The sequence below is a fragment of the Phytophthora cinnamomi genome (assembly GCF_018691715.1).
Source record: "Phytophthora cinnamomi strain GKB4 chromosome Unknown Contig66, whole genome shotgun sequence".
Taxonomy (NCBI): domain Eukaryota; phylum Oomycota; class Peronosporomycetes; order Peronosporales; family Peronosporaceae; genus Phytophthora; species Phytophthora cinnamomi.
In genome coordinates this window covers 85,370-113,322 of record NW_027150999.1, presented here as the reverse complement: position 1 = coordinate 113,322, position 27,953 = coordinate 85,370, and the positions used below count along the sequence as shown (strand labels likewise).

Sequence of the window (27,953 nt, the reverse complement as noted above, 5' to 3'; positions counted from 1 at the left end):
TCAACCTTTGCCCCTGCGCTCTGGTCGCTCTCTCTTTTCGGTGCTGTTTCACCCATGACATCGTCCTGGCCACATGGTAGAAGGCGGTACCCGTCCCGTCAATGATTTTAGACTTGCGCCGAGTATGGCATACATTTTTGAGACAAAAACTGACGCGGAACAACACCGCACTCCATTCCCACTTTCTCTAACCTGTTGCCATGCTGTCTCTAACCGGCGGCGCGTCCTCGCGGCGGCTCACGCGCCAATGCACCTGCGCGGCCGAGACCGAGTCCGACTCGGACGACGAGAGCGACGCCGGGCGCGAGAGCCTGAGCCTCGCGGACGCAGGCCGCACCGCGTCGGCGCCTCCCTCGTTTAGAGGAGCCACTAATGAGGAGGACGACCAAGTTGCATCTGGGGACGACGAAAATGGAAATGGGTCACCAGGGTCCTCTAATGGGGCGAGTCTGGACCCATTTTTCCCGCAGACAACCTGGGCCAAGTCGCTGTCGCTGCTGGAGCTCACCAAGGCCGTGCACGACCCGCTCAAGGCCTCGCAGGCGCTCCACAACGCCGAGGCGCTGCGCCAAGCCCCGGCGCTCGACAACGTCTTCTGCAGCTGCTACGACGTGGACACAGTGCTAACCACGGTACAACGGAGAGAAAGGGGCCACTTCTCGCCCGTGCAAAAGCTCCTGTTGGAGCCCGAGTCCATCAAGCAGGTCTTTGCCTACGCCACGTCGTTCAGCGACGAGCACCATGATTTAAGTGAAAATGGGGTCGACGAGGAGGCAACAGGCCCAAATTCACGTAACCACCACCCGGACAAATACCGCCAATGCTACGTGGCCACGGAGATTATCCTCAGATTTTACCTAAAAGCCATGGCCTGGTACGGAGAACCGAAGCAAGACCCAGCGGAGGAAAATGCGGATAAACCGGAAAATGGAGAAAATCCAACGGAAAATGGGCAACCTGACGCAATCCAGGACCGAAAATCCGCATCAGCACCGGGTGTGAGTCTGGAGGGGCTGGCAGTGTCGTCCTCTACAGCTCCGACCAACATGCTGACGATGATGGACTTTAGGAGCAACGCATCGACTCGGAAAATGGCGAGAATCCAGCGGTTACGTGCCAGTATGAGGTTCGAAAGCTCTGGGAGCAGCATTTCCGAATTCAGTGTCAATGGCGACGAAGACGAGGAGCTGCTCGAGGATCCAGTTACGCGTGGATATTTGCTGCGACTGGAAGACTTGACGGCGAACGAGTGGAAGCGGATTTTCGGCGGATTGTTCCGGTTTTTGTGGCCGAAGGTGAAAAATGGAGAAAATAATGTACAGGATGACGAGGTGGAGGTGGACAGCGTCTTGGTTGCCAACATGTGTCGCATCACTAAGAATTTTGTCACGTTTCCAGCGGTCCACAGGCTAATTTGCGACGAAAATGAAGATTCCGAGGGAGAGTGGCTGCTGTCGCGCCTTGCGGCTCATGCGTACAATCCGGACATTGCATCGTTGCTGCACGGATTGATTCACCTTTCTATCCGTCGAGGGTTTGAATATTTTCCGATCGTGCGCTGCCTGGTTGAGCGGATTGTGGAGCAAGTGCCGACTCGACTAGCGAGGTCCATGTCTGCCGTTTCATCTACGTCGACCGTGTCGTCCACATCGTCTGCGTCACCGCGGTCGTCGCTCGGTGGATCTCCTCCCTCTGTATCACCGTCTTCATTTTTCTCGTCCAAGACGGCGCCATTGTCTCCCTCGTTGTTTACCACGAACACAACGTCAACTGTGCATGCGAGGATAAGTGGGTGTGCTGAGATCTTGACGAAAATCCTGAAAGATGAATTCCCCAACACTTTCCGCTATTATATACAAACGAAAATCCAGTTGGCTTCGTTCGAGAGCGTCGAGACTTTTGAACGCGAGCTCTTTCCCCCAAGGATGGCACCTAGCGATCCTGCAATGCACTATAAACTCAAGTGTGCGGTGCTGGCTGCTTTGGTTGAAAACTCGACTATTCTTGCGCGATTGGCAGAGCTAGGGATGGCCGAGCTTCGCTTTTTGGATGCCCATTACGTCAACGATGTCTGTATCCCGCGCGTTCTCGTGATCGACACTTTACGGCATGCTATTGAGTTCTGTTTGCATGATTCTGAACAGCTGGAGGTGTTTGTGGCGCCGATCCACCTCGTTTTAGACACAATATGCGCATCGATCAATTACCACCAGCACCTGTCTACGATATCAGAGTTCGCTGCACGCGATTGCTTCAGCGACAGCGACTCCGATGATGATGACACCGAAGATGGCGAGGACTTGGATTCGGTTGCTGGAAAAGACAGTCCGAGCAAGCCTGTGAAGCGGCCTGCTGCAGTACCCGGGCGAACTGCGCTCTATATGGGAATCACTCCTCCTGCACTCAGCTACTCTCCTCGATCCGGAAAGGCAGTCGTGAATCATCGACCGCTAGCATCAACCTTGCTGGTTATGCACGTGGTGGAGTTGCTGGATGCTGTCATTCGGATGTCAAACGATCGCATTGATAGCCGATTGTCCCGGTTGGACCTTGCTACATCTCTGATGGATATTTTCGAGAAGTTTCCCAAAGCCAGTATTTTGCACTGCCGGTTAGTGAAGCTCTACCTGAATCTACTGAATCGTCCGACGACAAACGGGCGCGTGAACAACCCGCTGCTACGCAGCGTCTTCCGCTCGCCCGATTCTATCCTGGAGTTTATTTTGCAGAAATTGCACGCAAACAGCTTGGGCCACATTTACGACGCTCACCTGGCGATTATTGGCGTAAAAATCGCAAAGATTTGCAGCTCACCTACGCTCCAGCAGGAGTTGATTCGCCAGTTTTGCAATAATGTGAAGGGCTGGAATGATTTTGCTTCTTCATTAGTCGCTACGCACTATCAGCAGATGGATGCGCTGGATGACTCACTACTCGGCTTGCAAGTTGTCACAGGCGGAGGGCGCAACGGAACCCCGAGAAAGCGCAACACTAGTGAAGATGAAGTCGATGCCGATTTCCCGCTAGCGCGACCGTCTTCATCAGCAAGTGAATATCTCTCACGCGAGCTAGAGCCTTTTAGACGGCTGCCGATGGAGAAGGAGGGCTTCGGGTCTGCGCACAACTTGGCAAGAGGAAATGAGGCTGTGCATCCAAGTGACATGTTCCAGAGCCGGTCACAAAGCAAGTTCCCGGAGTCTATCATCGACATCCTGCAGTCGGATGAGTCGACACCATTCGATGTCGAGGAAGACGAATTCTTTGTTAGTGGGTGCGCGTATCAGAAGCGTTCGAAGTGGGCCAAGGTGCATCTGAAATTCGAGAAGGCTACTTGCCAGCTCACTTTGCAGGACGCTACAGCTGCGTTGTGTGAATCCCCGAGCAATGGTGCAGCCAAAGCGACTTCTCCGTCTAAAGCCTCGATGCTGAAGCAGTTTTTGCTGGCACAAACGCAAACGTGGACCTCTCGACCCAAGAAGCTGGTTGTATGCAATGCGCGGAAATGGATCGCGTTCGGACGGAGTCTGAAAAAGCCGAACCGCGGTGCATTCGGTTTCCAGGTCGACGTATTCGACGGTCACCGCGAAGAGGATGAAACGCTGACGTTCGTCACGCGCTCAGAAGCAATAAGGATGCGGTGGTTCGAGGCGATGCAGTGTGCTGTCACCAGGACGCGCACGGCACGAAACAGCTTCAGCGATATCGATGAAGCGGGTAACACAGAGCTGGTCGAGTGCGTTGCAAAGAACCGAGACGGGGTGTACCTGGTTGTCCCGGACGTCAATTTGCTTGGACCTATGACCTCTGCCAGCTTCTTCATCAAGTCTGAGGTGCCTGAAGAGATGCCTTTTTGGGGGGCGTACCATGGGGACCAAGGGATCATCAAATACGTATCATTATTTAAGCAGTGCCTGGATGTGGTCTCCGTCGAAGAGAAAAGCATTCAAGCCATCGGCTATTCCGTGATCGTGGAGTTCGATGCTACCTTCCGCCGGTCAGAAAGCATCGATGATTTCGATGGCACGAAGTCGCCTACAGTCAAGTGTGCTTGCACCGACACTTACCTGATCAGTGGAAATCAGATCATCGGTTTGACGCGCACGATCGCAGATTCTGAGAAGCTACTACAGCTCCTCTGTGATGATGAATAGACTTGTTATTGACTATTGGAACAACTCTATCTCATGTTCGTTATTTGTAGTTTCGAGTGAGCCACGCGATGATTTCCTGGCGATCGAGTTGGCCGTCGCCGCTGGTGTCGAGCTCGCGGTAGACCTCCTTTATCTGTTTGGCAGAAAAGGCCATGCCCAGATCGCCGCACAAGCGTGCGAACTCATCTTGGTCGATTTCTCCCGTCCCGTCGCGGTCGATGTCCTGGAAGAAGAGCTCGAAGCGCTCCTCGTCCGTCTTGTCGGTGCCGTAACGTTCGCGGAGCTCTTGGTAGATGCGAGTAAGGAAGCTCGGTGGCTCCCAAGATGACTCCCCGTCACGCTGTTCCAGTAGTACTGTGATTCGCACAAGTGAACAAGTTTCGCAGTGGGCGGTAAGTCTTCCCGGATCAAAGGAGAGATGGTCGAAGACACTTTACCGTGTTGCCGTTGCCGTCGTCGTAGGGTGACCACGCGTCTTGACCGTTGTTACCAGCGATGTCACCACCATCACCAGAATTCTCGGCTGAAGACTCGACTGAAGACTTGATTGCAGTGTCTGACCCAAGGAACTTGGGCTTTTCCCAAGTCGCTTCTCCAGTTCGAGCGTTGACGTAGTACGTGTACCCTGTGGCCGGATCGATCTTCATTTCCACAAGCGAATGCAAGAAGTTGCGGAATTTGGTGCGTTCGATGCGAGCTCGGTAAATGCGCTGCAGCTTCGTGGCAGCAGCGGCGCGTTCGGGTCCCGTGGCGTTGCTGGCAGTGCACTTGATTTGGCGGCGTGCCATTGGGTCAGCGCTTTCGTGGAGCTTTTTAAGCGACGAGTGCACCATGTACATCTCAGCCTCGGTCATGTCGGCCATCCAGTGAATTAGATTGCTCGTATGGCTGTCACCTGTGCAGAATCGCACCGTGGATATCGCCGACCCGACAGCTCTACCCATTTCAGGCTTCAACTGCGTGATTTGGAACGAGTGCGCGATGTTGTACGGCATGGCGTGATCAATTTTCGTGCCGTCCACATAGCAGAACTTGAGATGAGGCATGGAGTAAATCTCGCGTGGTAACGTGCCGCGCAAGTTTGGGTTGTTGCGCATCTTCAGCGTCGTGAGGAAGCGGAGCTGGACAATCTCGGCAGGGAATGATCCAGTGAGTGAATTCCCAGACAAGTCGATAGCCACAACGTGATTGCGCTCCCATTTGACTCCGAACACGGAGGTGAAGTATGCCTGCATTGTAGTTGTCTTCGGATGGGCATCTCTCCGTTCTCCAGAGCTGCTTCAACCGCCAAGATTTTGTCCCATCCGGGTTGTCGAGTCCACGTTGTAGCACATCGCTCTCCATCGTTGTGCGGACGACCTCCGGTCGCGCGAAAAAGCTTTGCCAACGCCAGAAGCTCGAGGTGACTACGCGACAAGTGGTGAACTGCATTGCTTTGCTTCTGATGATCGCGATGCTTGTCTTCATCGAGCAAAGAGGGCATCCTATTCGACAAGCGACAAGTAATCTATGTTGCTTGGAGATTGGTGATGTCGATGGAAGATGGATAAGAACACCTTTTACCCGCAAAAATAGACAAGGAATCTCGATTATCAATTGGAAATCGCGCTATCCTCGAAATTTTCTCGGATTGATGTATGTTGATCGATTGATATGGTCGCAACGCGAGACAAAAGGAATTTCCTTCTCCATTTTCCAATCATCTGCACAACGTTCAAGAACGTTTCGGGCTCTACTCATGTCGGATTATGATTCAGGCGATGGTCAAGAGTCGCTGGTCAACCAAGACCCCTTTGAACGAAGACTTCGGCGACAAGGAATGACCATTCAGCGGCAAAGGAGGCCTCAATGAAGTTCCAGTTCCAGCAGGAGCTGCGTGTGCCAAGATCAGCAACCTTTTGGGAAGATTGAACAAGAACTCTAGAGATTTCACTTTTGGGGGGCACGCCAACCTATTGCCCGCAATTTCAGACATATTTGTAAATGGGGTGGGACCAGTTCCAGTGCCTTTGTCGGAGGAGAGCGCCCAACGACTCAATTGAGAAGTCCGATAAGTCTCCGTTCGGCTACGACATGGACGAGAAAGTTCAGAAGAGCTGGGAGTTGCAACCTGACCAGGTGCAGTTCAGGAATCCAATGTGGAAGGCAAGAATTAAGAAGATGGCGGTGACTATTGCTGATCGACTGGGGTACCAAAATATTCCGCTGCAGTGCTTCTTGTACAAGTTCTAGTGTATGGAGAAGGGGGCCACTTTTTGAAGCACCAAGATACCGCCGAGAAGAAAGATGGTATGATCGCAACGCTGATTGTACAACCACCCAGCTTGCACGAAGGAGGCGATCTGGTAGTCTTTCGGGACGGCGAGGTGAAATACCGCCATGATTTTGGGAAAGCTGGCGGAATGCAACGTACCTGCCACACTACGCTGTCTATTACGCTGATGCAGAAGATGCAGTGGAAAAGATAACGAAGGGGTTCCGTCTCACGTTAGTGTACTCAGTGTGTTTGCCGGCAAAGAGACGGCACTTGGAACGAAGCCCAAATCGGCCGATGAACGGAGAATTAGCCGACGTCATTGATACTATGGCTCCAGGAGACCACACGTTCGCACTGCTGCTGACTCACGAGTATAGTGACAGGAGTATTGCGCGTTTCGGTTCAAGCGCATTGAAAGGTGTTGATCGTGAGAGGCTCCTGGCTTTGGAGGAGGCAAATAACTCCGTTTCTGCGGAGAAGAAGTTGCAATTCCACATCGCCAAGGTGCATCACCATGTCAATTTCTGTAATTACGGGAGTATCGGCGGCTACCGGGGTGTCGAACGCCATGAAGAGAAAGTCGCTTGGTACACTTTAGGTGGAAAAGCCTTGGCCTCGGGGACGAGGTGAAGGTGAAGTTCAACTTTCTCAACCCAGCTATGGAAACCCATTCTCAGAGCCGTATGGAAGTAGTGAGATTAGCAGGCACCTTGGCAACGAAGGATCGGAGAAGGACAGCGTGTACGCCCGATTTGCGCTTATTGCATGGCCCGCGGTGGACAACGTGGAATTTACGATGAAGTTTGCCAACGTTACCACCGCCTTTGTAGCACTGCGAGCTCAACGCCCAGTTGATGCTGCAACGCTTTTGAAGTTGATGGATCTCGCGATTACGAAACTAGCGGCTAGAAACACATTGCGGATTGAAAGGAGTCAGCGAGAGCGTTGGTGTGGTTCGTATGAGTTCCCCCCTCTCGTTTCGATTGCCACCTGCCAAGTGCTGTGTCAACTGTTGCAGGAAGCTTGCAACGCGACGCTGGTGAACGTATTCTTCAGCTACCTTTTCAGTCGTCTGGCGGAAAAACACGCCGTTGTCGTGGGCATTGCCAAACTTGTGTGTGCATTTCCATGGGCTGTGGTTGGTAAGGCGCTTTTAGAAGCCCTGGTAGTTGACGAAGGCGGGGTTCAGGGCAGAAAGCACCTGTTGACTACGTCATGGCAACGACGCTGGCGGTGGCACAAGTTTTATCGCGCGGAAAGACTCAAGACGCTTTATTGTCATTGGCGGTCGACGAGGCAGATTATCTTAAGGATAACGCTTTGATTTCATCCAAGTCACTTGAAGAACTGTGGAACCTGGCCCTCATTCATGGCAACGACCGTATCATCCAGCCCTGCCATGAAAGTTCAAACGAGTGAATCCACGGCTATTAGCTCCTGTCACCAGTTTGTTGTACGCTATCTCGGAGATAACCACTTCCCACAAGAAAGAAAAGCACTGCTCGTTGCGATTATGTCCTGCCGTCTTGAGTGGCTGAAGGATCAGGTTCGCGTGCTGGAGAAGCCGTTTTCGTGCGCGAAGACGGGCGTGGTACGACAAGAACCAAGACAACCTGCCCCATTTGAAGAACGAGCTAAGCGAGCTGATGGATGCTACAGAGGTAACACTGGTTGAGATTACATCGAAAAAGTGAGCTCGTCCGATATAACGAGCAATACAAACAAATCTGAAGCTTATCGGTGGTAAATGCCTGCTTCTAGAAATGACTTTTGCTCGTTTTTTATTCAGTCAATTCGTGAAATGTTTCCAAACGATCGGGTGGGGAGTTGGTCGTCACTTCCCATTTGGTTCTATCGGCAGAAACTAATGGGGTTCCACGATGCCACTGATTTTATTATGAATGAAGCTCAAACTTTTACGAGAACGTGCTACACCGCGACAGATGAAGTTGGGTCCGTGTTAGCTTTCGTCTCCGATGACAACTACATGTATAAAACATAACATGGTTTCGTGATTGTGAGCGCGCGCTGTGCAATCAAGCGCATGCTATCTCTCTTACCTTCGCTTGCAAGCGCTTCTGACGCCGCTCCAACGCGCGTTGAAGACGTTGGGCGTGGTCGCCACTCAGAGCATCTTGCTGGTTGTTTACCCGGAAGGCATCAACAGCAAGCTGCTGAAGGCCCATTGCATTACTAGTATTACTAGTATTTGAGGTGGATTCGTCCATGAATGCGGCTTCTTTGTCATCCCGGTACGAGCACAGCACCACGATTGGATTATTCCCTCCTGGCAGAAAATAACCACGTCGTCATTTCAGTTAGCCATAACATGTAAGATACTTCTGAGAAAAATTATTACCATAAGAGCAGAGTGCAGCCATATGCGCTGTAGGAGACCAGCTCACGTCCAACACGGGGCAGCCGTGAAAGAAGTGGGTTCCCCATACACCGCGCTGCAGTTGCTGGCCGTGGAGGCTAGTGAAAAGTCGAGGAACACCATCTTCTGAGCCACTGATAACGAGCTTGCCATCGGGACTAAAAGTGCTCTTCACGAGCAAGGATTCGCAGGCAACGCCAGCGTAGCTCTTGTTCAGCAATAGGTATGATCGCAGTTCGTACTGGAAAATAGCGTTTGGCTGCGTATGAACCAGCAAATGTGCCTTCCGCGGATGAAGTTCGAGCGATGTGATACTAGATTGGCCTGTTTGAATTGTCTTGATGCGTTCAAAACCTGCTAGCGTTGGTGCACCTGGCGTACGTTTCCACACCGTGATATCACCTTTGGCATCACCACAGAAGATTCGTCCGGTCTTGGCCTCCACGCAAATCGAATGCACTGCGACAGAGCTCACCTCAAGCATCCCGAGCTCAGGTTGACCATTTGGCACGGACGACTCCTTCCGGAAGCGCATCCATCCGTCAGACGCTCCTGTGATAATGATGTCGCCGCCGCTACCCGGAAGAAACCTTGCACAATACACAAAGCAAGGGAAATGGTGCCACTGGAATATCACCGGCATTAAGTGACCGCGACGAGAGCCACTAGCCCTTGGAGACGCTGAAGGACTGGAGGTATTGGCAAGCTCCCACAAACGAACAGTACCATCCGACGACGCTGAGAGCAGTCGAAGCTTCCCGCTAGAATGGGCATTCCACTCCATTGAATAGATAACGCCTCTGTGACCTCGGCCAACTGCATGAAGCTCTGCAGACATCACGTTATATATCCGTACCACAAAATCACCCAGCTCGGGGCTCACGCTTGCAGCCAGATACCGTCCACACGGACTGAAGCTTACAGCGGAACATCCTTTCTTCCCAGTAGGAAGGGAGCAAAGTACCCGTTGAGGAATTAAGCACGGTTCAGAGGTGTTCCTCTTGCAAGGTGCTAGTAAGTCGAATTGATCGCTTGAGGCTGCATCTGGAGGAGGCACAGCCTTGCTTCCAGAACCTTCAGTCTGGATGACCCTAACGGGTACAGTGTCTGCCTGTGCCAGTTCTTGGTTATCATCACCTCCGTCTTCTGGGTTGACACGAACGCTGTTTGGTTCTTGATCGTTGGCTTCGATGGTCCTGTTTTCAGCGGTGGCTCCATCAGCTTCTGGGATACTTTCCTGGGGTGGAGACTGGGCGGGGGCTACAGCTCGCAGTTCGACATGTAGAGTGGTTGGCGCAGGCACACGCGAGCGCTTCTGGTATTGTAGGAATATCGCAGGCATCGTAGGGTGATTTTTCCTCCAGCCCCACTGCAATCTGGCCTGGTAATTATCCATCCAGGTAAGGACTTGATACTCGAATAACCGGACACGCAATCCACAGACGTCAACAACCTCTTCAGTCTTCGCATCATTTTCCTCAGCCACATACGGAAGAACGAATGCATTCATCGTTGGATTTCCCTTGCTTGTGATCGTGTGGAAGAATCCCCACGCGATACGGCGATAGTCCGTTGCAGGCGGTGCTTTATGATACTCGTCGTCCTCGTCGTGAGTGCTGACCGACTCGAATCGTGTTCCACGACGAAAGCGCGTCCCTTTGGTAGGAGGCTTGGTCTCGAGGATCTCAAACAGCAGCACCATTCGAGTGTTCAGGAAAGTGGGCATGTCAACTGTAATGCCGAGAGTTTGCTGCCATTCAAAAACGTCTGCAACGCGCAAAAGAAGGCGTCAGCTCCTTCCATTTACAACGAGATTTGCGCAAGAACTTACTGGTGCAGTCCGTGTTACTTAACCCCGCCGAAAACTTGGCCTCGCTTGTTATTTGTGGTGGACAAAGAGCTCGTCCGGTGCATCGGTCGACAATGTGAACGCGCACCTGGGGGTGGGAATAGGCTCCAAACGGAAGCTCGTCGGAGCGCTCGATGGTAATCTCAAGTTTGCGCTGCTTGGGTTGGGTTTTCAGTGCGTTCAAGCGCGACTTCGTCTGTTTACTGAGAAGCGGGAGGTGCACCTCGCTGATACTTCCATTGAGGGAGCCGATGAAACATGAAGACCGCTGGCAAGACAATGGACAAGACGCAGGTGGTGCGTCTTCGACAATAGAGGCTGTGGAATTCCGGGTGCGCCACGACATGATACTCGATCGACGGCCTGAGGGTATCGGGCTCTGCTGGTTCCGAGGTGCATCTCCACTTTCGTTATTGTTACCTTTGTCAGCACGCTTGCTCATGCGACGGCTCGGTTTATCCTCCGTGTTGGTCGAGGTTGGCATACCTGACTGCTGCGGAGTCTCCTCTGCGGGCTTTAACAACGGGGATTCTGCCTGTGGACTCAGCGGTTCTTCGGCCAGTTCCGCGCGAAGACTTGCTTTTCGATGCTGTCTCATCACCGATTTTCTCGGTCTTTCTTTCGCCTTTGGGCTCCGTTTCGCACCATCCGACTTGATTTCACCACCAGGGGTCTCAAGTTTTAAAGCTTTCTTCCCCATGCCCGGACGGCCAATGTTGCCTTGCGGTGTCTTCGCCAAAAGCAAAGTCACGACCTCATCAGTAAAACCAACTCGAATGAAACGGTCTTCACATGAGACTGCCATGCACAAGGTTTCGAAGCGTCGGGGGTTGCAGCATGGGACTGTGAGAAGCCAGCAGCACTGCGATAGCAGGAGCAACTCTCCGCTATCATTCAGCACCACCCAGCCTCACTCCGCTTTAGCTATGGACACAACACAGAACATTCTAACGGATTGTCAGTTGGAACCCCATGTTTCATACCTAATTCCTTCCTGCTCTACCGATCTCATCGTGGGCGCTAAATCTTGCGCGAAGGCCCAGCGATCGCAGCGTGGCACAAAGACGAATGAAAGCGCTGCGGGGAAGTCACCACGAAGTCCACCTGTGCAAGCGATATTGTGTCACAGCACAGCAATCAGCATCCACACAATGTGTTACAACGGAATCCGCACCCCAAGCTTACCATTTCGTGCACCATGGGTATCCGCTCATTGTCCAGCCCTTGAGAGACCAGATATTCCTTCGCCTCTATCGCGCGTTCAACGACTGTTTCCCTATACGCCAAGCTGGAACAAAAACAAAATCATCAGTAAACTAACCAAGATCAAACGAAAATCATCTCAACTACGTACTCAAGTGCTGGTGCAAAGCCTGTCTTCTTGCACGCCGGCGCTCCAAAAATGTAGCGGTACACCCGCAGCAGCAGCTTAATGTTGCCCCGCGACACTCCGGCGCGACGTAACCCCACCAAATTCAGCCCTGCCAGCTTCGCGCGGTTACCCACAACCAGCCCATACGGGAGCACGTCGCCATCCACGGCACTCTGTCCGCCCACCATGGCGAGTCGACCCACGCTCACGTGCTGCTTGAGTCCGACCTGTCCTCCGATGATGGCCCCGTCTCCAATGGAGACATGGCCGGCGATACACACGTTGTTCGAGACCACCACTCGTGTGCCCAATTGTGCATCGTGGGCCACGTGAGCGCCACAGAGCAGCCAGCAGTCGTCCCCTACGGACGTGGGCGCGTCCGAGTACGACGTGCTGCCGTGCACCGTCACGTGCTCCCGGATGACACAGTTGCTGCCCACTTCGAGCGTCAGGACCTGCGACTGCTTCTGCTGGAACATCCTGTGCTTCTTGTCCTGCGGCTCGCCTCCCAAGCTGGCGAACGGGTGGACAACGGTGCCACTGCCGACGCGAGTCTTGCCGTCGACTACTACATGACTCTGCAGTCTCACATCCGCCTCCAGCACCACGTCTGCATCGTTAAAATATAATAATAATAATAATAATACAGTTAGTAAGTAAAAATATTAGAATAAGATCCTAATATATATATATAAACAGACCTGGTCCGATGACGGAGTACGGCCCCACCAGGACGTTGGGCCCCAGCTCCGCGTTCGGGTGGACCACAGCCGTCGCGTGGACGTCGGGGCGTCTCTCGAGTACTGCGGACGGCTGGTAGTCCTGCAGGCGGCGCGAGATCTCGCGAAGGCGGCCTGCAGGCCGAGCGTCCTGCCGCGTGGCGTGCGCCACCAGCTCCTCCAGCGCCTCGGCCGACGCGGACGACTGGAAGCATATTTACATATATATAATAATAATTAGGACGAGGAGGCTAGTCGACGCTAGGATGTGGAGACAAGTGCAGGGTCTGTTAGGATACGCAGGACGCACCAGAGCTCGGGCTGCGAGCGCAGCAGGCGGAAGCCGCCACCGATTGAGTCGAGCGCCGCCCAGCATTATTGCGCCAAGTGATGGCTAAAATAATGCGATTTTTTAGCAGACATTTGTGTAGGATCAATATTGAACGTTATTTTAGTCCATTGCAGAATTTGTGCAGGGACCAATAAGATTGATACATGGATACACTAGGTTGAAGTTGTGCTGAGTATTGTAGTGAAGCAAGGCGGTGTGGTAAATAGAGTCCTTCGCAGCCCCGGGACTAGTGGGCAATGTAGCAGAGTCTTTCGGTCTCGATGCCGTCGTAGTCCTCGCGGTCCCATTCGCTGCCGATGACGTAGTGCGCGGGGAAAAGGACCCCCTATCGATGCACTTCCGCGCTCACGTAGAGCATGGTGCCGCCCACAGAATCCAGCGGCTCGAAGTCCTCGAGGTGATCACCCAGTTTCTGTGTGTTCTTTGCGATGAGGGGTCCCCGGATGAAGAGCTTGTCGCCGTGGTGGGCGGGGCGGACCTTGCGCCGCCCAACCCACGCGTTCAGGTTGTCCTCGCGAAGACACATGTGCCTCTGCTGCCGGCGAGCACCAACGTGGCTGCCGACAAGCTGCTGAGCCTGCTGCACGTGCTGCTGGTGCACCCGGCGCTGCACTACGTGGGGCTCGTGCGCCTGACGCAGCTAACGCCTGCTTCGTAACAAGCGCCAGGGGATCGCGGGGATAGTGGTTAAGACTGTGCATGCTGTGAAGGTGTGCGCGCAGGAAAAGCCGGCGCCGCGGAGAAGGCCGCCGTGGAGGAGATTGGAGAACGCCGGCGTCGAGGAGATCGGCGTTGTAGCGACCGCTGTGTACAGGAGCCCGCCGTCTAGGAGGACACCGACGTCATCGAGGTGCACGTGACAGCGCGTGTCGTTGAGAATATGATCATGTAGGAGCGCGCTTTGAGTAGACGGCGGTTGGAGAGCAGGAGGCGTGATGGATATCAGCATCGAGAAGGGTCCCGATGTTGTACACCGTTGCAAAGCTGGCGCCATGGAGAAACAGATAAAGGAGACGATGAAAATAAAAAGATGGAGCCCGTTTAGTAGGGCGTGGACATGCTGACAGTGCTGCAGTAGATATCTGGATAGATTATGCATTACATCGTGCGGTTAGCCTCACCTGATCGCCGGCAGCGGTTGCAAACACTTCGCTGTGCTTTTGGTGCTTCTGTTGCTTTTGTTGGCGTCTGGTATGCAGTACCGTGATTGAGCTGTTACAGCTCTGAGTGCCAGAAAAGCTTTTGTCATTTGGCGCAGAATTTGGAAACGTTTCTGGGGTAGTGCCAGGATTTGTCGTTTCCCCGTGGTTGCTCACTGTGTACTGGTATCCTCAGTCCAGCAGTGCTAGGTGGACAATGTGTGAAACATATGGACATTTGCGCTCACTCAAGATAAGTTTATAATGTCGGCGAGTGAGGCCCGTCAATGCCAATTCAAATTCTGTTAAATGTCTTTATTTCAAAACTCTTCCGTGTGTTGGATGGATTCATTGACCATACCCCAGCACTTGAAGCCCAAGAAGTGCGCTGCGTAGCACAAACCCTCCGTTTCAATTCCATCGTAGCCCTCTCGACCCCATTCACTCCCAATGACGTAGTGCATCGGAAACACCACACCCTGTCGATGGACCTCAGCTCGGACGTACAGCATGGTTCCTCCAACCGAGTCCATCGGCGTGAACGGCTTGGATTTGTCTTCTACTTCGTCTAGGAGCTTAACGTTCAGTGGACCAGGCATAAAAAATTCGCCGTCACCCAGGTCCGCCGGCCGCACCGCCCGCTGTCCTATCCATCCGTTCTGGTCGTAGTTAATCCACACTCCGTGGTACCTGGTGTAGCAAGTGGGCATCAAGATGTCTAAGCCAGAATGAACCATCTTGGGGAGCAAGTGACTCGGGATGATCTCAACATCGGCGTCCAGCCACAAAACGCCTTGGTGCCACGTCTCCAAACTTGACATTAGCACGTAGTTGCGATACCGAGCGATCATGCGCCGTCGGTCGGCTTGGCGAGGACCTTCGTGGCGGTTGTCGCGACTGAGCCCATTTTGCACGAAGTCGTTGCGAAACATCACCGACAACCGCGGATAGTGTTGGATGTTGTTCGCGAAGAGCGCCCTGACCTTTCCGAACTCATTCAAGGACGACGTGAGCATGGAAATGGAAATCTTCTCCTTCGGGTAGTTGAAGGACCCGACGAGGTTGAAGAAGTCGTTGACGGTGCGGTTGCCTCCCCACGATCCAGCGTCGTTGAAGACGCAGATGATGAGCACGGAGTTGCTTTCTCGGTTGCCGAGTTTGGAGAGCAAAGGCGTGTTCTCGATGCGATAGTGTCGTCCAGGCTCGATCTTGCCGTATTGCGGGAACGATTCTTCGTATTCGTCGAACTGCGTTTTGGTGGATTTGATGCGGAAGACCACGTTGGGGTTGAGCGGGTCTTGCGGAGGGGTGATCGGATGCAGGACGCTGGTCACCGGTGGCTCAGGTGTGTTGGGTGCAGGTTGTTTCATCGTGTTGGACTGGGGTTCTTCAGGTGCTTTGGTCTCGGATTCTTTGAGCACTTCTGTTAACATATTCGTGAGCATCCCTGCAACCGGTTCTTGAGTTGTGTTGGTGAGAGGCTGGCCTGGAGCTGAGTCAAACCGGAGGATGTCTACGGTGGGTTGGTTGCTGGTAGGCAGTTGCTGAAGAGTGTCGAGTTGAGCGGGTTGATTTGTGCTTGAGGTATGGCCACCGACCAAAGTCAGCTGGGAAGGCTCCTCTCGCAGTCTAGCGAAGGTCGCTGTGGCATCCTGCTCCTGAATCCAAAGGGTGAAGACCGTGAGTCCAACAAGCACCAGGACAACGCTACCTTTGCTGGCCTTCGTCCGCCCTAGAAGGTGACACAACTGCCTTCCCCGCGTCAGTGATGACATGGTCATTGAGGCCCTGGTCTAAGTAAAACTGTGCTGAGAATTGAAGCGTTTGGCGACGACCTGGGTCACCGCAAACGAAATGAAGCAAATTTGGATTAATTATTTTTATCCAGGTCAGACTTGCATCTACCATGTCAGAACCCCCTCCAGCCTGTGCAACGGCGCTCTGGCGGCTCAGGCGGATCGCGGCAGACTGATCTCTCGTCTGCTCGGAGACCGCCTCAGCAGGCCCCATATGCGCATGCACGCCTAGTGAACCCACAAACTAGTTTGACCAGACAACTTACAACCTAGGTACACGCTGACACTTCACATCTCGCATCTCACTGGGTGGGTACAACCCAGATCAAGGACATCGAGACGCTGCAGGCCAGACTTGAGGAGCAGGGCGAGGCAGCCAAGTCGTACCACGACCGACCAGTGGAGAACGCCGTGCTGCGAGAGTCGACCCAGGAGTCGCACCTTGTGATGGCGCAGGTGTGGGCTCTGCTGTCGGGGCGACCTGCGTTAACTTTGTCTACTATCTGAATATTTTTTGCCCTGTTAAAAACGCCTGGACCGATTTCCTTCGTTTGTTACTGACGCCTGCCTTAACTGACAAATCCTCTGATCCAATCAAATCACAGCAAGTTATTCCTCTGACAGCATCACCGCGTTGCGTTCTGGCCATCAAAATCGAATTGGCAGCAATCTCGGCTAGCGTAAAACTGAGAATGCTATCGCCATGAGGAGAAGCCCGACGCCGTGGGAGTGGCACCGCCCTCACCATGGACACTGAGAAGGAGCTGGCGGTTTGAATGAATGATTTGAGAGGGGAGGGCGTTCCTATTTCGAGTGTGATGCTTCATTTGCAGGCATTAGATGTTGCTGCTGCCTACGGTGCGACTCATTTCCATGCATTATGGTCCTGAGTGAGGGTGAAGGCGTTCAAAGCGCGTCATAAATTGTCTATGCGTTCCGGAACATGTCGAGGGCAGTAGTCACCAGATTTTCTGGTTACTCAAGGGATGAGCTCGACGCGCCCGAGGTTCAGGTGGTTACCAGCGAATTGGTGAGTGAGCTAACGGAGTGCCCCATGGGCACTATTATAGTAAATACAGTAATAGGAATGGTGGCCACGCTGGCTCCGGTTTGTCGGCCACGATTGGTGCCGATGTAACGTTGAGCCATACAGTACAGTACATATCATCAGGGACCCTAGATTAGTAGCGTTAGTAGTAATATATCATTACTAATTAGTAGTGCTAGCTATAGTACTGGCGGTTTGGCCGATTAGTAGTGCTAAATGAATAGTAGCGAGAAAAAATACCATTGGTACAGTAATTTAGTCTGGGCTCAAAATTAGTCTGTCTTCAAAATTAGTCGGGGCCAAACTAATTCATGTGCTACAGAAATTAGGATGTTAATATTTAGTCTTGGCACAAATAGTCTGTCTGAACTGGGCTCGTCTTGGTGAAGTGGTTTGGTTCCTGCATTATTTTCCCCCCAACTCCACCAATCAACGTCAACCTGTCTACTCATTTGTCATCGCGAAGATAAAGGATGTGTGATCACGTATGTGGAATGATAATGCAGCGGGGCTGCCGTAGCTTTGCGTCAGAGGAAGACGGGTTAGACTCACCGAGTCTTAGCTAGGGATAGCGTTCGTTCTGATACCAGAACGACGTACGAGTCCGTACACCTTACGGACTCCAAGAGTCAACACAAGACCCTTAAGTGTAAATCCCAAACTGAATGTATTTCTCTTTGTCTTGGTGTAAATGTATGACGCTCACTATCTAGCATAGTGAACCCTAGTCTCTTGCATATCCATCGGCTATAAAGCCACCTACTGATGTTCCTACTGATTTAGGTTAAGATGTGGACCCCACAACCCCTGTGTGTCCTACACTCTGTAACCATCGGGTAACTTTCGTGTAACCCCGTTACACCCTCCCCCACCAAACCGTGGACACATAGTGTCCACGCTTAACGGTATCAACCGTGTGACCTTGTTCCATCAATAACCTTTTTCGAGCCGGTCAATCCACATCGCGTGGACGACCCAGAGAACCTTCTCGGCGCTGAGCGCCAACGCATGACTCGCAGTCACAACGCGTTTTGGCCGTTTGACCACAGACAGCAGCACCGGCGCACCACATCCACGCCAGGGCACAGCCCACTTCGTTCCACAGCACCCCGTGCTAGCGATCGCCCACCGGCACCTTCCACTTCGGTGCCAGCACCACAGACGCCTAACAGACTCTCTGTGTCCCAGTACCTCGCGGCGTATCGCCTCAGGCACGGCTCGCTTCGCGAGAGGGCTAGCTCACTTCGAGCGATGGCCCAACCGCCAAGGCGGGCCAACGACGAGCTCATGGAGAGCTTTGAAGAAGGACAAGTCGACTACGAGGAGTCACACACAGGATCCCCGCATCGAGAGGGTGGATCACCCGCTTCGCCTCGCTCGCCGAGCCGTGGTGGCGCTTCTCGCGCGCCATCGCTGCAACGCGGGGCCGGGACACCCGCAACAATTCGCTCTCCGAGCCGCATCGCTACGCCTCCAGCGCAGTCTCCGAACCGTCGTGGTGACGAGCGCTCAGCGCAAGAGCCGCGTGCTCCGTTGCGGACTCCGAACCCATTCCCGGATCGTCCGCTCGGCCTGGCCGAACTGCGGGAGCTCACTGAGCCTCGGTACTCGTCACTCCGTGGACTCGGAGGTCCCACACAGGGTTCAGTCGATACCAACGACTTGGACGAAGCTCAGGCCGAGCACCTCGTGCGGAAGATGAACCTGCCACCGCGTTTTTAGCGCCCTGAGCTTCGGCCATTGCTCATGACCCGGCACGCGGACTATAACTTCCAGCCCCGCGACCCGGTCGAGGCCGCTCGTCAGGCTGCGACGCAAAACCTGACGTTGTACGTCATTGGGCCTCCGGCCCGTACGCCGGACGAAGTCGCATGGCGGACTTCGCTCCGCGAGCGGCTGCTCACTCCCCAGGCCACTACGGTGGCGGAGTATCGCGAGCGTCTGCGACGCCAGGGCCTGCGCCAGTCCGTGCCACAGATGCGGACGTACCCCGTAGTGCTTAACCCGAGCGAGGACTCCACGGTGTACGAAGCTCAGTTCGAGCTCTGGGCTAAGGGCAGCCGTCATTTGTCGTCGATGGAAGCTCTCCGAGCAAGCTTCAGTGAAGTGGATGTTCGCGTTGAACGCCGACTCCGCTTCGAGTACGCGAAGCTCCGCGCCAAGCGCCACCTGCCTCCGGCTTCCAGTCTCATTCGCGGGTAGGTGCAACGCACCACGCTCCTTTGAGCACTCCAGCTTCTCCTCATCGCGAGGGAGGAGTAGCTGTGGCTCAGGGTCAGCCCCGGAGCATTGTAGCTGACCCAGCATCTTCCCAAGCTATTGTCGGGAAGCGCGGTACGGCCGGCGTGTCGGTCTTGAGCCCTCGGGGCGCTGGTGATCAAGCTGGTCAAAAACGTCCACGACGTCTGGGCAGTCTTGGCGGAGGGGTACCTCAAACTCCCATGGGTTTTCTGACTCCGGGTACCCTCGCCACTTCATCAGATACTGGTTTTGACCCCCCGGCATTGCCGCTTCGCCAGGAGGCGCTCTACATGATAGTGGAGGTTCCCCTGCTCATCGAGCAGCGCCGGAGGCGGGCGCTCTATCGCCGGACCGGTGACCGGTGAACGAGGGAGAGGCTCGTTAGATCCACCTTCGCTACGAGGAGCTCAGTGAGCACGTCGGCGACGTTGACCAGCGTCTATGTCGATGCTTCGACGACGTCGCGGCGCTGGACCAGCGGGTGGATTGGATCCAGGTTCCCGACGAGGTATGGAACCGCTTCCGTGGTCTTGAGCAGGTTGCTCGTGACGAAGGGGACTGGATTCAGTTCCTTCGCTCCCGGGAGCATCAGCAAGCTGAGCGGGTAGCAGCGCTGGAGCGCCAGGTGGACAAGCTCCGCGGTCAGATCGACCTTCTTGCCCGAATGCAGGGCGCGCCTGCGGCGACCCCTGTGCCAGAGGCACTCCCGTCGTTGACAATTCCGACCGTGTCGACGACCTCGTCGGCCTTGACGCCTGCGACTGCATCCTCGACCTCGTCGACCTCGGCGCCTGTGACCGCGCCTTCGACCTCGTCGACCGCAACGCCCGCGGCGCCTCCATCCGCGCCTGTGCCGGATCACGGTACGGCTTGAGCAAGCCCACGTAGAAGACGGGATGCGTCCGCATCTTCTTCGGAAGATTGAGCGTGTACGCTATGCCTCTCTTGGCCACGACCTTGAAAGGTCCGATGAAGCGCGGGCGTAACTTCGTCTTGAAGACGGTTGACACTGCATGTGTAGGTAGGTTCTTTGCATTTAGCAACACCAGGTCCCCGACCTCATAACTGTCAACATTGCCTCTGCCTCTGGCATGCGCATTTTCCTTTTGCTTGTTTTGGCTTTCAGCCATTGCGTCACGCACGTGTCGTAAGACACTTAGACGTGTTGACAGAAAATCGTCAACCTGTTTACGAACAGTAGCCGGTCTGACTTCAGCAAGCCGATCGGCTAGGTCGGCCATCTCTCCCCCACCAAGCCTGGAGCCACAGCGTGGCGGCGTTAAAGGGGCTCGGGGATGGGCCAGACCGTTAACGTAAAACGGCGTATAGCCTGTGGAGGCATGTACAGCGTTATTTAACGCAAACGCGACGAGCGAAAGCATAGTGCTCCAACGCTACGGAGTTTCAGCACAAATGCTGCGGAGAATGTCCTCCACAACGCGATTCACACGCTCCGTTTGACTGTCGGTCTGCGGGTTGTCCGCCGTGGACATGTCTAGCTTGGTGCCAAGCACCGCAAAACCCGCGCTCCAGAAGTGGCTCGTAAACCGGGGGTCTCGGTCCGAGACAATCGACTCCGGGAGTCCGTGTTGCCGAAGCACGTGATCCAAGAACAGCGTTGCTGTACCTTTACCATCAACGGTGTCCGGCACAGCCGCGAGATGAGCCATCTTGCTCAGCCGACCCACGAAGACCACGACGCCCGTGTTGCCTGCCGTGTCTGCTGGCAGGCCAAACACGAAGTCCATACTCATGGAACGCCAGCATTCCGCCGGAACGGGCAAGCTTGCCAGCGGCGCCGCCGCATGAGGGGATGACTTCACCCGTTGACACGTCTCACACGTGCGCACATAAGTGCTCGTCCACTTGTACAACTTCGGCCACCAGTAGTGGGTGCTCACCGAGCTGTAGGTCTTCTCACGGCCAAGATGACCGCTCAGCGGGGTGCCGTGCACCTCATAGAGGATACGATACTTCAAATCCTCCACATGAGGGATAACCACGCGAGGCGTGTCCTCGGGGCCCGTGTTGTAAAACAACAGGCCTCCATCGAGAGTATAGCGATGCAGTCGCGCGCGCAACCACGCCGACAAACCGATATCCAAGTCTTCAAACTCCTTGCTCCCCAGAGCGTTTAAAGCGCGACACACGTGTCATCATTGACATAAGCCGCACGGATCTGATCCGGAAGTGACGAAGTCACTGTCGTGACGTGAGCGAGCTCATAGTCCGGCCTGCGCGACAGCGCGTCCGCGAGGACATTCTGTCTGCCAGGCTTGTACTTCACCTCGAAGTTATATTCTGCGAAGAAGGAAAGCCACCAGGCCATTCTGCGAGAGGTTGGCGACTGAGTCGCAGTGCGCAACGACGCGTGATCCGTGTAGACCACGAACGGCTGAGAGCCCAACAGGTGAACCCTGAACTTGACAAACACATACTTCATCGCAAGTAGCTCCTTATCATGAACTGGGTAGTTCTTCTCAGCAGCCTTGAGCTGGTGAGACTCAAACGCGACCACGCGCTCACGCCCTCGGCGTCTGCTTGTAGCAGGGCACAGCCGATGGCGAAGTCCGAGGCGTCACAGACGACACTAAACGGACGAGCGGGGTCTAGCAATACCAGAATAGGCGCATGAAACAGGCTAGTTTTAATAGCCGCAAACGCATCTTGCTGCTCAGCGTTCCAACGCCAGTCCGCATCCTTTTTCAGAAGGTTAGACAATGGCCGAGCCATCTCAGCGTAATTATCGCTGTACTTGTGCAAGTAATTGGCGAGGCCAAACCACTTGCGAAGGTCTTTCTGGTTCATGGGAATCGACCAATCAACAATGGCCTTGACCTTGACCGGGTCGGCCCGCAGGCCTCGCTTCCCAATGAAACACCCTAAGAAGGGTATCTCTTCTGCACCGAAGTTACACTTGTCATTGTTGGCGTACAACTTATTCGTGCGCATGCACTCGTGCACCGATCGCAGGTGCTCCACGTGGTTCTCCACGTCAGTCTCCCCGTGCTCCGCACGACTGTGGACGAAAATATCGTCGAAGTACGTTTGTGCGTACGCCCGATGGGGTCTGAACAACTGCGTCACTAGACGATTAAACGTCGTTGGTGCGTTCGACAGCCCCTGGGGCATCACTAGCCACTCCCAGAGCATCCCGCTCGGGGTACTCACTGCCGTGAGAGGGATGTCACTCGCTCTCATGAGCAATTGATAATATCCGTCGACCAAGTGGAGCGCACTGTACATGATACAGCCCGTCATGTTGTTCTGAAGAACATCCTTCCTAAGAATCGGCGTCTGTGCCGGAATGGTGGCAGCGTTGAGCTTGTTAAAATCATGCACGATACGCCACTTGCCATTCGGCTTTCTGACACAGAAGGGGGGCGTGGAGTGTGGAGACTTGCTCTCACGCATCATGCCTGCCTCGTGCTTCGCACGGAAGAAAGCATCAATGACGTCACATTGCTCCTTTGGCAAAGGCCACTGCCTCGTCACACAGTATTTAGTTCTGGGAACAAGGTCAATTTCATGACGCACACCTCGGTCCGGAGGTAGCCCCGAGGGCGGCTCCTTGGACACCACGTCCTCGTACTCCTTTGCCACCGGGTAAAAGGGATCAGAAGGGTCCTTCCGGATAGCGGACCCGCTACGCGCATTCAGCGCCTTCTTGGTGTCCTCGAGGGCAGAAGCGACGAGTTCAGTTCTTCATCCGGTCGTATCACGACCACCTCGGCCAATTCGCTGGCCCTCAGGGCCTCGCCGAACTCGGCAAAGGATATTTCGTCCATCTCTCGAGTGAGGGCAACGCATCGAGACGGATATTCCCGTCGACGTCGCCCGTCACTCCGTTCACGAGTGTGTAGAGCTGCTCGCTCTCGCGTGGAGTACCCCCGCTCGACACGCCTTTCTCGACTCGTGCGAGTTCATACGCCTTGCGCCTCGCAGCCAGCGCTCGGCGCCGCTGCCTCCTCTTCGCCGACGTGGTCCGTCGCGAAGAGACCTTCAAATTCGTGCCTCTACCGGCGCCAGGTGTTGCCACCTCATTCAGCTATGGAAGCGCTCCGGTGTCTCGACCGACACCCAGCGAAGTGCTGCTCGATCCACCGCCCCCACTCAGTGGATTATGTGCCACTCCACAGTTCCTCGGCATCATGCCGACCGCGCCAACGCTGGCACGCAGCGAGGTGCCGCCCGCAGGCGCGCTCCCGCTCAGCGGAATTAGTGCCGCTCCACATCCATCAGCCGGGCATCGCCCCTGGCTCCTCGTCATCGTGCCACCGTGCTTTCAGTAGCTGTAACGGGGTTACACGTACAAGTGGCTGCAAGCCACTTGTGAATTTAACAGATAGGTTATCTGTTAAACGTTTTGGATACTTCCTCACATTGGTGTAAGACACACCGATGGATACATTGAAGTGGACCACCACAGTGAGTGGTCCACACATACCCAAAGATCCTATTGGTAGAAAGCAGCATCTTTCTACCAATCAGAGTCATGCATATTAGCGGGGCTCTGACAGCCAGCCGCTGTCAACCCTTTCATAGATGATAAACAGTTTTTAGCAGATTTTAGAGGAAGATCAATTTACAAGCAATACAGTTCTCATTTTACCTTAAACTAGCTACTTGGAGTCTTGTCTAAGTTAACTTATATTTGTGTATTCAAATATAATTAACCTAAGTAATTACTGAGTACTTACGCTTCCTCATACACGTTGCGCAACGTGTAAGCTAAAGTAGTGAGTCAAGTTAGACCCACTACACCTGGTAGCACTTTGTAGTCCGTCCAACGACCGACTGCTTGACGTTCGTACGCGGTGTACGAACGCGGAGCCGAGAACCACATGAGCACGGAGGTGCCCATGGAGAGCTCCAACACGCCTGCAACGCATGTTGCACGCGCGGACTGCCCCCACCTGTCTGACCCAGAGTGGGAGGCCCTCCAACGACTGTCAACAGTCATTGGAGAAGCGGCGATAGCTACAATGCTGCGTACGCTATCGCCGACGGAGCAACATGGTGTTGCTCTGGGGTTCATCATGAAGGAGCAGCGTGACGCTGCTTCCTCAGTGACGGCGTCGTCAGGGACGACACCGCGTGCTCAACCATTAAAGTTGAGCGTAAGCAATTACGTGGGAAGAGAGGGCGAGCCTCTCCTCCGATGGCTTGTCGAACTCGACACAGCCATAGCGGCTCGACGCATCGTCGACCCGCTGTCGAAGATCGCGTTCGCCATGTCCTGCCTTGGCGGACGCGCAAGGAGTTGGGCGTATGGACGCCGACTCTCCGATCCTACGTGCTTCAGCACGTACGAAGTGTTCAAAGAGGAGCTCAAACAAGCGTTTGAGCCCCCGCAAAACGAGTTCCGGTCGAGGGCGGAGTTCCTCGACCTTCAGCAGGGTAAGCATGACGTCCATGCTTACGCGCAGCGCGCACGATATTTGGTATCAAATATCGTGACTAACTAGATTGACGAGGCGACCAAGGTCGTCACGTTCATGAAAGGACTTAGAGATGGGCCTGTGAAGACCTATCTCTTCCGAGAGTACCCGAGTACTCCCGAAGCTGCAATCACCCTTGAGAAGCAAGAAGAGTTTTGCCTGCGGCAGGCTAAACTCCATGTAAATGTACCGAGGCCGCAACCGCGCCCGGTAGTGAGGCCGGGAGGTCCGGAACCAATGTACCTGTCGAATACAACGGCTGCTGGTTACCAGCAGCAGGGAGGCAACGTGCGATGCTTCCGTTGCGGAAGGATCGGTCACTTTGCACGGGAGTGCACAGCCCCCATGCCCCCTGGAGGTGGCCGTCGTGGCGATGCTAGGCATCGCCGCGGACCAACAAAAAAACGCGAACATCCAGTAGGCGCGGGGCGCCCTACTGGTAATGCAGTCGCGCGTGCCGACATCGGGCACGCGACACTGAGGACTGCAGCCCCCAGTGAGACCAGCTCTCACTGCAAGAAACAAGATGACAGGCCGAACCTAGTCATCTTGAAGGTTTACTCGAAGAGAGCGAGTGACTCTCTTCGAGCTTTGGTAGATTCAGGCGCGTCGAACAACTTTGTTCGACTACGAAGCCTGCCGAGACTTGACTTCGAGGAGGTAGATACACCTCGAAGTCTTCTGGAGGTACGACTGGCAACAGGTGCCATCGTAAAGACCGAGAAGCGCGTAGTGAACGTGCGCTTCTCGTACAAACAACGAGTGTTTGTCGAACACTTTATCGTCCTGGACCTGGACGATAAGTTCGACGTAGTAATGGGCATGCCGTGGCTTGCACGGCATGATCCGGTGATAGACTGGAAGAAGCGCACGCTCGTGCGCTTCGGACGCGACAGCGGAACAGAGAGCGATGGCCCTGTTACCGCAGCGCGCGCACCAGCAGGTGCGCGCGGCTCACCAGTCGAGACAGCGCTTTATGCTGCTGTCCCGGAGTGCCCAAGAAGTGCGCGAGGGCGCGCACAAGTGAGACCCACGTCGGCAATGCTGCCGACGTCGGAAGAAAAAGATGTGTTGGTTCCGGGAACCAACACCCACGTTCAAGCGTGTAAGGGACAGTCCCTGACCCGAAGCGGTCAGGTCGACGACGACGCGTCGGCTCCGGGAGCCGACGCACCCTCGGTCATGTGGGGCTCCGCCAATAAATGGCGTCGAGGTGACGAAGGCGTGTCAACTCCGGGGGTTGACGCTGCAAACAGTGCGGACGGTTGCAAACGTACCGCACTGACGCAATTTGCATGCTGTCGTGCAGCCGGGCTGCACGACGAAGCGCCATGCGATCAAGCCGGGCTTGATATCGCGCGCCCGCAGACAGGGTCTGCCGACGAAGGGACACGTTACCGTGCAGCCGGGCTGCACGAAGGAAAATGCGGTCAAGCCGGTCTTGATACCGCGCGCCCGCGGACAGGGTCCGCCAGCGAACAACTGTCCACGGCCGGGCCTGGACCAGAAGAACAACTGTGCGGAGCCGGGCTCCGCACAACAAGAAGACGGCGCAAGCGGAAAACGCTGCGCAAGTCTCGGTCCGGGACCGAGACGCAACAAGAGCAGTCTGCTGGGCAGACTGCGGCGGTGACGCCGAATGTCAAGACGCTAAGCGTCTTGACGCGCACCGATACTGGACTCCAGTATCGTGAAATGAAACTCGCTAGTCCTCCGACGACGGCGTCGGAGTTGACTTCGCTTCCAGCCATGAGCTGGAAGCGCTTCACGCGCGACTTGCACGATGGACGCATCGAGCAAGTCTGCGTTCTTTCGGACAGCGAAAGAACGACGAGTAAGAGCGAAGAGCTGAGGCAGCTCTTCATGGGAAGTACCACTGAGAGTGAAGACACTCTCAGTGCGAAGACGAAGCGAGAGCGCTTCGAGGAACAAGGTTGGGACTCGCTGAAGTCGAGTCCCTATTACGAATTGTTGAGGGAGTACAAAGACGTACTCCCGGAAGCAATTCCTGCGGAGCTTCCGCGGGATATAGGCATTCAGCACGAGATTGATCTCGTGCCGGGCACGAAGCACTGTGTCACGCGGCAGTGGCCACTGCCGCGAGAGCAAGTGAAAGCGATCGACGACTTCTTTGAAAGTCGTCGTAAAGCAGGACAAGTGCGGGAATCAAAGTCCCCGCACAGTGCTCCGACGTTCTGTGTCAAGAAGCCACAGGGCGGATGGCGCATCGTTCATGCGTATAACAAGCTGAACGATGCGACGGTACCGGCGCAGACGCCGATACCACGAAAAGATGTTATCATCGATTCGATGGCCGGGAGCACCGTTTACAGTGCTCTCGACTTGCGAGATGGATTTTATCAAATCCTAATGCGTGAGAGCGATATCCCTCTCACGGCAGTGAGCACGCCAAGCGGCATGCTCTGGGAATGGCTAGTAATGCCACAGGGGATCACGAACGTCCCTGCGACTTTCAACAGGTGCGTGACGCACTTGTTGCGCTCGGTGCGCGACTTCGCACCGAGCTACTTCGATGATGTGTTCATCCACAGCCGAGCTGTGGACGGGAAGACCGACGTAGAGATGCACAGGGTGCATCTCCGGCAGCTACTTGAGCTTATGCGAAAGCATAAGCTCTACGCGAACCTGAAGAAGTGTATCTTCGGGGCGAGCGAGATACCCGTCCTCGGGTGTCTCGTAGGGAAGAATGGTGTCCGCCCTGACCCAGAAAAGGTCAGAGTAATTAACGAATGGCCAACGCCTTCAAGTGTCAAGGAACTGAGGCAGTTCCTTGGCTTGGCCACGTACTTGTGCAAGTACGTGGAGGACTATGCGGGCAAGATCCGCCCGCTGTCACAGCTTCTTAAGAAAGAAGCTGTGTGGAATTGGACACCCGATTGCCAAAAGGCATTCGATACAGTCAAGCGGGGCTTGACTGAGGCGCCGATCTTGGCAGTGGCTGACCAAGATCGCCCATTTCACGTAGTGTGTGACGCATCCGATTTCGCGATCGGATGCGCGTTGATGCAGCACGATCACGAGGGCCGTGATCGTGTCGTCTACTACCAATCGCGTCAGCTGAAGCCAGCTGAGCGCAACTATCCGGTGCATGACAAGGAACTCCTTGCCATGCAATATGCACTCGCAAAGTTCCGAGTGTACTTGCTTGGGAGTAGACCATTTGTGGTCTACACCGACCATGCTTCACTGC

At 54.7% G+C, this 27,953-nt stretch overlaps 6 protein-coding genes across 6 annotated transcripts; 2 read left to right on the top strand and 4 right to left on the bottom strand.

Annotated features, from left to right (window-relative positions):
• Positions 1-200: 200 nt before the first annotated feature.
• IUM83_19714 (Necrosis inducing protein NPP1 type) lies at positions 201-4,151 on the top strand (the record flags this gene model as incomplete). Its single annotated transcript, XM_067944776.1, has 1 exon — positions 201-4,151. The coding sequence occupies one exon, from the start codon at positions 201-203 to the stop codon at positions 4,149-4,151; it is 3,951 nt and encodes a 1,316-aa protein (XP_067786721.1).
• A 40-nt stretch (positions 4,152-4,191) lies between these two features.
• On the bottom strand, positions 4,192-5,386 carry IUM83_19713 (uncharacterized protein; the record flags this gene model as incomplete). The annotated part of the gene is made up of 2 exons (XM_067944775.1): positions 4,192-4,491; positions 4,589-5,386. The coding sequence occupies 2 exons, from the start codon at positions 5,384-5,386 to the stop codon at positions 4,192-4,194; spliced, it is 1,098 nt and encodes a 365-aa protein (XP_067786727.1).
• A 2,951-nt stretch (positions 5,387-8,337) lies between these two features.
• On the bottom strand, positions 8,338-8,789 carry IUM83_19712 (WD40 repeat-like protein; the record flags this gene model as incomplete). Its single annotated transcript, XM_067944774.1, has 3 exons — positions 8,338-8,391; positions 8,469-8,695; positions 8,768-8,789. 3 exons carry the CDS (start codon positions 8,787-8,789, stop codon positions 8,338-8,340), a joined length of 303 nt encoding a protein of 100 aa, XP_067786726.1.
• Positions 8,790-11,654: 2,865 nt separating this feature from the next.
• On the bottom strand, positions 11,655-13,101 carry IUM83_19711 (acyl-[acyl-carrier-protein]-UDP-N-acetylglucosamine O-acyltransferase; the record flags this gene model as incomplete). The annotated part of the gene is made up of 5 exons (XM_067944773.1): positions 11,655-11,738; positions 11,820-11,922; positions 11,989-12,616; positions 12,708-12,930; positions 13,036-13,101. 5 exons carry the CDS (start codon positions 13,099-13,101, stop codon positions 11,655-11,657), a joined length of 1,104 nt encoding a protein of 367 aa, XP_067786725.1.
• A 307-nt stretch (positions 13,102-13,408) lies between these two features.
• Positions 13,409-13,735, top strand: IUM83_19710 (RxLR effector candidate protein; the record flags this gene model as incomplete). Its single annotated transcript, XM_067944772.1, has 1 exon — positions 13,409-13,735. One exon carries the CDS (start codon positions 13,409-13,411, stop codon positions 13,733-13,735), a length of 327 nt encoding a protein of 108 aa, XP_067786724.1.
• An 801-nt stretch (positions 13,736-14,536) lies between these two features.
• On the bottom strand, positions 14,537-15,586 carry IUM83_19709 (Mannan polymerase complex subunit mnn9; the record flags this gene model as incomplete). The annotated part of the gene is made up of 1 exon (XM_067944771.1): positions 14,537-15,586. The coding sequence occupies one exon, from the start codon at positions 15,584-15,586 to the stop codon at positions 14,537-14,539; it is 1,050 nt and encodes a 349-aa protein (XP_067786701.1).
• Between the last annotated feature and the right edge of the window lie 12,367 nt (positions 15,587-27,953).